The following is an 11,217-nucleotide window of genomic DNA, read 5'->3' as shown; positions in this document are numbered from 1 at the left end:
CTTCAGTTGGTGAAAAGCGAAGTTAACAACAGAAAAAATAATCAAGCCCATGGAAGCAAGACAGTCTAAACAAGAAGTCGGAGTGAGTTACATATTTGTAAAAGCTGTAAAATGTGACTGCAAAGCAATGCATAAATAACTTATCAGTTTTCAGAATTCTTCTGCTTCTTAATGCTGGCAGTCTAGTGTAAGTAATACTTGGGGGACATTAAGGTCAAATGCATCTGGCCCCACTAACAGAACCATTGGCCCCAGTCTACCCCCCAGTGGAAATGGTCTAGAACCGCCACTACAGTCATCAGTGAAAAGTGATTGGCCAATAATATAAAATTATATTTATTTGCCTACGGATTAGCTAAGAAATGCTTTGATGGATAAAGTACAGCTTCTGTTACCCATTTTAGGCATAAATCTAAGAGCTCATGTAAATGTAGCCATAGTGTTAATGTGAACCGGTTTTCTACTGTTAACAGCTTACACACTGTGATAATTTAACAGCTTACACACGGTGATAATGTAAGCCCAGTCACAGTGTTAACATTAACCAGTTTAGACAGTGTTAACAGCACACACATAGTCCTAATGTAAACCTAGTCATGTTTTTAATGTAAGTGTAATCACAGTACTAACGTCAGCCAGTCAAGGTACAGCTCAGACAAGGCCCATTATAACGCAGGGATGTATTCAGCCCTGAAAGACTACCCTCTCTGATGGAGCGCATGAAGAACAAGGCTGTGTTTCGACCCTAAGCATCATTCCCCTGATGGATGGATGTCAGCACACTTAGGGTTGCCTCATAAACATTAACATGGTGACATCTGCCTTTATCTCAGGGCCTGAGCTTATGGAGCAAGAAGCGTCTACACAACGCTGAAGTTGTGTTTTTATGCAATGCCTGACTCTGACCGCAGCCTCATCTGGCCTTTGGAGGACATCCAGACATGCCTGCACACAGCCTCCACCAATCCCTGACCTTTAACTGCCACTCGGGGATGAGCGCTTCATTAAAAACAAACCTTCCTCAGGCTGATAACCTTCCAGAGTCCCAACTGGAATCCACTCCAAGTTGTGTGCTTGAAGTGTATTTCTTTGGGTGGGGGGGGGTCCCATTTAATTGACACTTGGCAAGATTTGGGTTTGCTGGAGGCCGAGAGGAGTTTAGAATGGGAGAAAAGCTAAAGATTGGTAAAGGAAGAAGTTCCCCTTTAGGATTTATGCAGTTAGGACTAGACAGATCCAGTACATGTCATGCATATACACCTTCTTCTCAGGTGCCGTTGTGGTTCCTCTGGGGTGAATCCGCGAATCGTAAAGCCAGTATGAGGTTAACTTATACTGATCATTAACAAATGTTCTAAGGGCAGAAGGAAAAATGATTGGTTCTGAGAGATAACCAATCAGATTGTACAGGAGGTAGATCCAAGCAACTAGAGGAGGCGGGACCAAGACATCTGATTGGTTGGTCCCATCTCCCATAGGTGGTTGGACTCATCTCCCCTACAATCTGAACCAATCACTGCTCTCCGAACATTTTTGGGCTCGTAAAATTCCCATGAGCGGACATGTGACCCAGCGACATATAACTCACCACACGTCCCTCAGTACTGCATATACGGTGTCTCAGCACCTTCAAGAAGACATTTGCCTGAGGAGCATTTGTAGGGCCATGGAGGACAAAGTGGGGACGTGTGGTCCTGACGTGTGTGATGGCTGACCGTGAGGCCCAACTCTCATCTCATCATTTCTGATAAGAACACCAAGTGCAGAGAAACTTCAGCAATTCCTCAGATGTTTTCCATCAGAGAACGCTCCATTATTACTGAGTTCCCCACTGGTCCTGCGTTTTACGCAAGGCTTTCATCACATCTATCTTAAAGTCCCCCAGCACCCAGCTCTCATGTATCAGCCTGAGCGTGGCAGATGTTTGGTGTGGAAAGCTCTGAGCGACAGTGAAACGCCGCCCTGCTGATACAGTTATGGCTGGCACTGCTGATGCTGTAGTAATAGAGCTGAGGTTGGAACTGATCAGAAATTCACATCAGAAATACAGGCAGGGTGTCTCCTGTTGAATGCAGTCAAAGTTGGAGGAAACCTGAGCCATAACTCTCAAATTATTACAGTAATGTGGCCCGGGGCTCTTTGACTATCCACACAAGCATTCCTGGATTCTGCTAGAGAAGACACGTGCGAGACATCAATCCGAGTCTCTGTACTGGCCTCTTTCCATCAGCTTTCAGGTTAATTTAAAGCTGAATATAAAATAATTCCCAGCGGCGCTGGTTATTATACCAAGAGACACGAAGGACGGGAAGACGAGGAGGGCAGTAGATTCAGGAACAATCTCGACTCGTCGAATCTGCGCACGTCTGCCAGGAACTGTACCGTGAGTCAGGGATATGAATACATACACTTATAAGCCGAGCTAGACACACTCTTTTCAAAATAACTCCCACCCACTACATTTTTTTAAAATCTGTATTTACTAAGCTCTGCATTCGCCCACGGCAGGAGCTGTGCTATAGTAACGATTTGGGAGAAATGGGGGTATCCAGCCGGTAACCGAATTTCCATTCGGTCCTGCCAAGCTCAGGCTGGCTGATACACAATAAATACTGGACAGTGATGTTATGTGAGATACGAGCTCTGGTGTCCTTCCGCGCAATGGATGAAGTTCGGTGTCTGTGGATAAATTAGGCTTGGGTAGTATCAAATTTTTCATAATGTTACCCCATGCAGACATTATGCCTCAGTTTTCACAAAAGCACCACCAACAGTGTTTTCAAAAGTGCCGCTTTTCTGGTATTGCTGTTAAATGCAGTAATATTACTGCAATATTACGAAATCCTAACATTGTTTGTTGGAAGTTCCTCAGAATCTGTTCTAAAGCGATACAGGATCATTTCTGATTATTGACCAACTCCGGTTCATTTCAGAATGTTTAATACCCTGAATGCCCTACCCAATGTACATCTCTCTCCAGCCAGGCATGAAACGCTACTGAGCACAGCAGTACACAATGGGAAAACTGGCTATGTTCATTGGGCCTGTGTATGCGGCAGCAGTCAGGTTCTCAGCTGTGGATTTGCATCAGAGGAACTATCATTTAGGGGTGGTCTGGAGGGGTTGACAATTTGGCAGGCGGAGGAGGTTCATATCCAAAATGGCCTCAAATATTTGCAATGTTGTCCACTGCCTGGCAATAACCGCATTAAATGTTTATGGGAGACCTGTATGAGGTTTCTGACTCAACCTGCAAGTCATGTTCCCTGAATTCATTCCCCTGCATAATGTCCCATACTGCTTACTATGGTACCCCAGACTCCACCCCACCATATCTACTACACCTCATTATAATTTCATCTGCCATGAGTAAAATTACCCATATACTTTATAAGATGGCCCCCCTCTATCTTCACTACATCATTCCTCACCTCCGACAGTACAACGATGAAGAATGAGTTCCTAATCTTCTTCCGGGTGCTCTAAGTATCCATGGCTTTGATCGTCTGCCTAGGAATGCATGAGAGTTAAAGTTAGAGGTTGGGAGCAGTTTATCTCTGTGTGTGTGTGTGTGGTCTCATCTGTGGCTCTCTTGGTGTGATGAGCCCGCCCTCAGCAGCAGTCCTTCCAGTCACACTCATTTCTCTGTCACTCTGGATGACAATGCAAGGCCATTTTCCTGTGTGGCCCGATTACTCAGCGCATCACTGAGCATTTGTACGTCAGAGGCACTCAACATGACTAAGCATCAGAGCGTGTCATCGCCACCGTGTGTCCTTGTGGGTGTTTGTGAGTATTTACGGCTTTCAGACTTATCTCTAGACGCCCCTGCGACTCTGACTAGGATAAGTGGTTAGGAGATGGATGGATGGAGGGGCAGATGGACGGACAGATCCCTGGACATCAGGAAACACTGTAATACATTTAGATTTTACACATTTATCAGAACCATTTGTCCAAAGCGATGAAGCAGGAACGGAAAAACCTTTTAAACTGTTATTTAAAGCATTTTCACACCAAGTATTTTTACTAGGGAAACCAGATATCCATGTTTGACCAGAAAGGTGCCAATTTCAGGCTAATGCGTCTGGGCGTCAGAGAAATAATTGAAATACAACAATTTGTCCTGGTTTAGACACGCTGCATGTCTAAAACATTTTAATGTGTAGCAGGCATAGCCATAGTCATGGCCCAGTTTAGCACTGCTCACTTACTTTTACACTAGTAAAAGTAAAAATATATATATGTGTTGTCAGTAGACTGTGATGTCAGTAGACCGTGACGTCAGTAGACCGTGATGTCTGATAGTGGACTGTGATGTCAGTAGACTGTGACGTCAGTAGACCATGACGTCAGTAGACCGTGACGTCAGTAGACCGTTATGTCTGATAGTGGACTGTGGTGTCAGTAGACTGTGTTGTCAGTAGACTGTGATGTCAGTAGACTGTGTTGTCAGTAGGCTGTGATGTCAGTAGACCGTGACGTCAGTAGACTATGACGTCAGTAGACTGTAATGTCTGATAGTGGACTGTGACGTCAGTAGACTGTGACGTCAGTAGACTGTAATGTCTGATAGTGGACTGTACTAAAACTGACTTCTGTTCTGAGGAGTTTCACCTGTAACTTGATTGTTCTTTGAGTTCCAGCTGCTCGTGTTCAGATTCATCCGTCGACATCACAGAAATATCAGTAGCTGCTTTCTGGAAAGATTCACATGTTCCCAGAGAATCCTACGCATTCACATGTATGGCCTTTTGTCATTTGTCATATTCTTTATGCTCTGTGACAGTGCTGAGCATACCTTTCCATTCTGATCCTCAGCCTGTTGCCGCGGAGGAATGTCTGGGTTCTGGCTGATAGACAAGCCTTGACCTCTGCTCACCCCCTGCTAACGCTGACAAAGCCGTGGGAAAGATGTGGGCTGGTACTGGCAAATTAATGTAGAGTATGTCTAATGTACTAATGGTGACAGCTTGACACTGCTCAAGTTCACTGCTGAAATGTCCACTTTCCTAAACGAATACATAATATTAAATACACGCAGCAGTTTTTTTCATTTCGACGTAAAAGATGACGCATCATGAGTGTTGAACGTGCGCTTTATTTATGCACGTGACGCCTGCAAAACTGTGAATTCGCGGTCTTTACTGCCATCTAGTGGTGATGTTGTAAAATGACGAACTGGGTGCTCTTCTCCATTTCAAACTTGACTCGGTGAAGCAGCAAACGATTTAAAATCTGCGCCAACGAGTATAATTAAGTTTAAGGACCCCTAAAAAGCATTTAATGTGAATTATGCTCACACACAAATCCTAGCCAGGCCTGGTGTCGCAGAAATAAAATGTGGTGAAAATGTATTTTAGAATTCCATACAATAACGTCCTCACCGGGTCAGCAGTAAGGCGGCTGCGGGGAATGAATCCCGTTCAAACGTTGGCGCCCTGCGCGCTGCCGCCCGGCGCAGACACGCGCACAGCCCGCGCATCGTCGCCGGAAGTGGTTGAGAAGCAGGAAGTGGAAGATGGAGGCCGCCGTGTTCATCTTCTCCCTGATAGACTGCTGCGCTTTGATTTTTCTCTCCGTCTACTTCGAATCCTTTTACGGGTGTCTGTTAAATTAAACATTGGGTAGGTCCTTGCGACTAATGCGGTCTCCAGTTTTGAGGGATCCAACACACTTAGTAGAGCTGAAAATGGACCTGGGTAACTAGCTGTCACGTTAGTTAAATAGTCTTAATGTCTGTACCTTTTCTTGGACTTTTACTGTTGGGGTTTGTTGTTGTCTAGCTATTGATCGTCAATCCTGGCGTATTTAATCATCTATATGGAACTATGTAAACGTTCCATACAAGTTGAACGCGATTCTTAGGATCCTCGTGGATGTCTATAATTGTATTGTCCGTGTGCTTCAGTACCCCACAAAATCTTTAACCGCCGTTTCAGATCATCACTCTGTCTGATCTAGAGTGTGATTATATCAATGCGCGGGCCTGCTGCTCCAAGTTAAACAAAGTAAGTGTCAGTCTCACCGCCTTTGCACAGTCTGTGCACTCTGTCCCTGTGCTGTGTTGTCCTGGCCCTTTTCTCCGTTCTTCCCCTGTTCTCTCTGCTTGACTGTCCACATGCAGTGGGTACTGCCAGAGTTGGTGTGCCAGGGTCTGGCTACAGTCCTCATGCTGGTCTCCATGCACTGGTTCATTTTTCTCCTCAACCTGCCTGTGGCATCCTGGAACCTATACCGGTGAGTGACCCTGGAAAGCATCCATCCCAGTTATATCTGTATTTCCAGTCTCCCGCTACCTGTTACATTCATATTCATACTCTCTATATTAGCATATTCATTAAAAATGAATTTATGATGATCATATTTCACTTGTGATTGGCATCTCATTCACGTTATGCTTGTCAGTCGCTGCTCATTGTATTAGTATTTATTTTCTGGGATGGTTCTGTGGTGTAGCTGAGTCTGACACCATCCACCCACACGGGTTGTTTATGGTTCTTATGGGGCACATCATGTACCAATCATGTTGACATGCTGGTGTTGTTTCATCTGAATTGTTACATGATCTTTTGTTTAAATAATAAATTAACTCTTTGACCTAGTGACCTAGTGAAGTAAATTTGTATAATTGTTAAAACATTGAAGCAGCAGTGCTAGGTGGCAGCAAAGGACGGAAACAGCACCTGATCTTATGAACACAGTAACTCAAAAAGTATTTGATGGATCTTTTTCAAACTTCCCAGGAACATTTAATAGGTGATGATCTGGGGACAAATTGCACCAAAATTAAAGCAGTGGTACATGAAGGGACAGTCACAGGTGCAGAACCGGTTATGTTGAGACAAGTCATACGAACTTGGGCTTTTAATGATGATTTTTTTTTTGGGAGGTGAGGATAGTGTGTAGTTAATGTTCTGTGTGCTTTGCAGGTACCTCAAGGTCCCCATGGGCAACATGGGTGTGTTTGACCCCACTGAGATCCACAACCGGGGACAGCTAAAGTCCCACATGAAGGAGGCCATGATCAAGCTAGGCTTCCACCTGCTCTGCTTCTTCATCTACCTGTACAGGTGAGACGCCGCCCACACGCACACACATGTACGTATGCATGCACACACATGCCTGTAGTTGTACTTGTGATTGTGGTCACCTGCCGTCGCATTTATTGTCTCTGTTTCTTTTATCTGTGAAAATAAACTGTCTTTTTCACCATACTCGCTGGTCCCGATTTTATATTGGTAATAGTACTACAATGTGAATACCGTTTAGGTCGTTCTCCCACTTGTATGACTTCCTGTACTGGTATTGTCTGTTTCTCCTAATAACTGTCATTATTATGCAGTCAGTCAGGCGTGACGTGTGAGGCAGGCTGCCGGGCCAGTATGACCAGTGTGATCGCTGTGTCCCTCCACCCCAGGCGCGCCTCACATGTGTTTACATGCATTCATGCAGAATGTTGGGATTTCAGGCTCCAGATTAACCAGTGTGTGACTGAAGGGAGCCAGCTGAGGTGTATAATAATCAGCAAGCAGTAGTCGTCGGGAAGTTTCTCGTTGACGCTGCAGACCATGTGTGAGATTAGGTGTGTGACGTGGTGCTTTGGGGGGGGGGGATGGTGTGTGGCTTAGCAGGTTAGGACACTGCCTCCGATCAAAGGTCATTGGTTCAATTCCCACTGCTGGCAGAGTGATTTTATTGTTGGTCCCTTGAGCATTTGGGCTTTAACCCCTAGTTGTCTGTCCTTGCGTTCTCTAAAAAATACCTACATCAGTTTGGATAAAAGCGTCTGCTATATAAATAAATGTAATGAACGTGTTTTTTGCAAATATTCTGGTAAAATGAGCTCATATTTGCAGTACTCAGATCTGTTGAGCGGGAAGAACCTTTGAAGTTGTTTGCTGGCATCTCTATCCATCAAGTCATTGACTGCCTTTAGAAGTCAAGGGAAATCCTCTGTTGCAGATGTAAAGCTGTCATGACAGCCAGTCAGGGCTGACCAGTCTAAAGCTGCATCGGAAGCTAAATCTGGGCCCAGGCCATGGGTCTGAAGCCAAGTCTGGGCCCAGGTCCTCGGTCGGAAGCTAAGTCTGGGCCCAGGTCCTCGGTCGGAAGCTAAGTCTGGGCCCAGGTCCTCGGTCGGAAGCTAAGTCTGGGCCCAGGTCCTCGGTCGGAAGCTAAGTCTGGGCCCAGGTCCTCGGTCGGAAGCTAAGTCTGGGCCCAGGTCGTGTCTGATGCTGAATTTGGGGTCAGGCCATAAGTCTTCTAGTTGATGGTACCAATTACCATCTTTGTGGAGGGTAAGACATAGCTGTGTTTATAGCAGGAGGTACGACCTGTGACATAAGAGTTGTTTAAACACTTTGAAGCCAGTGTGGGCAGATTAATCTGACACCATCTCACATCTGCACCCTGTGCTCTGACTGGTACCAGGTTCAAATCCCAGTTTTCTGTTTTGGCTGCCCTTTGGCAAAAACTGGTGACAATTTCGGGGGTCTTGGTCACAGCACTGATTATTTCATTAGTGCATCTCTTCATCTGACAGGTTTAGGATGTTTTAATCACAAATTTTGGATTAATAAACCAGGCCGCCTGTTAATAGCTGTGACCTGGGGAGAATGACCTCACCACATAACACTTAACAGAGTAATATGTTTCTTCCATTGAATTGTCATTAATCAGATGTAACCTGTCTATTAACTCCCACCTACTTCCTGTCTTCCACAGTATGATCCTGGCTCTGATCAACGATTGATGCTTCCTGGTGACAGTCACACTCCAACGGCCCAATCAGAAATCAGGAGTTGCCCTCTGTCCTTTCATCATAACCCCACCCATTCCATCAACCTGCTCTATAACCATGACCTGTCAAACACTAGATCACTCCCAGTCTAACCGCTGTGGAGTTCTACATACGGATGAAATAAGATTTACAGAAGTTTGTGTGTGTGTGTGTGTGTGTGAGTGAGTGAGTGAGTGAGTTAGAGAGAGAAATTGACCATTATACTGAGTGTTTTTTGGTGTGTAGGAGACTGATCTTTATGTGTGTGAGTGATGTATGTGTGTGTTTGACATCCTGAGGCTACAGTATTAATCCTAAAACATGGGGGAAGCCTCTTAGATTATACAGTAATTAGATGATGATTCAATCAATGGCCCAAATTAAATGATAGTACACGAATAAAAACTACAAAGCCACATGTTATGTATGGAAAAAAGTTTAGCGTGTGTGTGTGTGTGTTTGCTTGAGCCTCCCATGTGTCACATCGGAGTGACGCTGTCCCTGTGTGTCCGTCGCGATTAAACCCACTGGCCAGCCTGAAGCTGACTGTGGGAAGCTGACTGTGGGAAGCTGACTCTTACCTCCCACGTGGATGTCCAGTGACAGCAGCGTTTGCCTGAATGGAGACCCATCTGGGCAACTTCAGGTTTTCTGGGTCACAGAGAAACACAATCCCCATTCTTGGCTGTCCACTAACCCGGGCTGTGTTTCCGCTTCAGCACGTTCCAGGGCTGCCGGGGGGGGGAGGGAGGGTGGGGTAAGGGGGCTAATTTTATACAGTTTATTAGATGGGTAGTGAAGAAATCGATGTGATTAAGAACATGCGACTGATTCTTAAAGCCAGCCAAAAAACAGGTTTACAAGTCTGAATCGTTTGTCGGGGTTCTCATTTCCTGTGGACCTCGGTTCTCCACTTCTGCCTGAAAGACACAAAAGTTCTCAACTGACCAAAATAATAGAGCTTAGGATAACCATTCCTAGAGGTCACCCTGAAGCTCCTCTCATGTTCTGTGTGGGCATGCAAATGCACCCAGCGACAATCAAATATCAAATCTTTAAGTCGGCGATTAGCTGAACCATGTGTGCTGGAGGTACCACGTGTAAGATGATGTGGGGGAGTGGGTCTTCAGGGGGAGCTTTGGGGGCTTCTGGCCCAGACTGATGGGACTGTGAGTTGTGGGTCAGGTTTGTTGTAGGCGATCCTATCATGCTGAACTGGGTTTAACTCTGCCGAAGAAAGCAACTCAATGAGGGTTAATTCCAGTGTTGTTCATTATTAAGTGTTTTTCCATATTCTTGTAAGCAATGTAAACTGTTTGGTAATACAAACAATTGTTTTTTTCAAACTTTTGTCTGGTGAACTGTCACGTTCCAGATCAACTCAAAAGCCAGATTTGGACCTGGACGTAGGTTCTGGTTTAAGTAGGTTGGGTTCACGATGCCATCGAGTTGAACGTTGTCACATGACTGATTTATCTCTTTGATTACTGGGGGAAATGGTTTGCTTTAGAAGAATGGTGTTAGTTGGCTGTTTGTTCTGGAAATTCGTGCCATATTTCAGTGCTGCCTTTAGAAGTTCACCTGTATACTGGGTTTTGCTCTTTCCCAAATCTGCAGTGGTCATGTCTGCAATGTAAGTATGGATTTTACTAAGAAGTGTCACAGGTTTGTTTGCGTTTGTAAAACATAATCAGTAACAACCAGTACTCAGCATTGTTTAAAAGCTGAATGCCATTTTGGCTAAATCCTGGCACTCTTGTGTAATGATTGGTTTATGGTAATTAACACCGTATTACGAATGTTAATTTGAAAATTAAGTGCAAAACTGAAAAAAATGTTTACTCCCCGTTTCAGTATGTATAAATAAACCTATGACCCGAAATCAGTCTTTGTTTTCCTGAGAAATCTGTAGAAGATGGCTGCCGTTTTGCAAAGGTGCCTGTGTGCTGTGGAGACTGTCAAATGGGCATATAGCAGAGACACGAGTGCAGGTAGAATGTTCCAGCATCTGAACAGTAGGTCTCTAATGACCACTGATTCTCCCTCCTGCTTAACGGCTAGACGTCGCGTCTCCTGCTCTGCATCTCCATGAGAGAGTTGCCTTCGAGAAACTTGTCCAGCGTTTTCTTAAAGTTTGTCCGATTCAGGTATGTTTGCATTGGAAGCTGGCGATCGACTCTGCTGTTTAGACCACTGCAGAAGTGGATAGTTCATGTCCAGGCCCAGGGGGTTGAACCAAGATTTTGTTTTAACCAACCAGTTTACTATCAAGAGTCGCAGTGAGAGTACACTCAACTGGTCTGAAAAGATCTTGGTCTGTATTTTTACTATCTAGACCTGAGCTATCCACCTCTGACTGTGGGGCTTGGAATTTGAACCCAGAGTCCTCTGAGTGAATGCGGTGACTCTGTGTATAGGACTCCTGCCTGGAACCC

At 45.0% G+C, this 11,217-nt stretch overlaps 1 protein-coding gene and 1 long non-coding RNA gene across 2 annotated transcripts; one reads left to right on the top strand and one right to left on the bottom strand.

Moving 5' to 3' along the window:
- Positions 1 to 3,780: 3,780 nt before the first annotated feature.
- LOC125748569 (uncharacterized) lies at positions 3,781 to 5,442 on the bottom strand. The gene is made up of 4 exons (XR_007399595.1): positions 5,374 to 5,442; positions 4,802 to 4,894; positions 4,618 to 4,700; positions 3,781 to 3,913 (listed from the first exon to the last, which is right to left on the bottom strand). It is a non-coding gene; the product is annotated as an uncharacterized LOC125748569 (long non-coding RNA).
- Positions 5,443 to 5,459: 17 nt separating this feature from the next.
- cnih4 (cornichon family AMPA receptor auxiliary protein 4) lies at positions 5,460 to 10,664 on the top strand. Its single transcript, XM_049024856.1, has 5 exons — positions 5,460 to 5,590; positions 5,943 to 6,011; positions 6,128 to 6,240; positions 6,933 to 7,073; positions 8,728 to 10,664. The coding sequence occupies exons 1-5, from the start codon at positions 5,522 to 5,524 to the stop codon at positions 8,753 to 8,755; spliced, it is 420 nt and encodes a 139-aa protein (XP_048880813.1). The 5' UTR covers positions 5,460 to 5,521; the 3' UTR covers positions 8,756 to 10,664.
- The last annotated feature ends 553 nt before the right edge of the window (positions 10,665 to 11,217 follow it).

This window comes from Brienomyrus brachyistius, chromosome 9, assembly GCF_023856365.1.
Source record: "Brienomyrus brachyistius isolate T26 chromosome 9, BBRACH_0.4, whole genome shotgun sequence".
Taxonomy (NCBI): domain Eukaryota; kingdom Metazoa; phylum Chordata; class Actinopteri; order Osteoglossiformes; family Mormyridae; genus Brienomyrus; species Brienomyrus brachyistius.
This window is presented reverse-complemented; position numbering and strand designations above follow the sequence as displayed.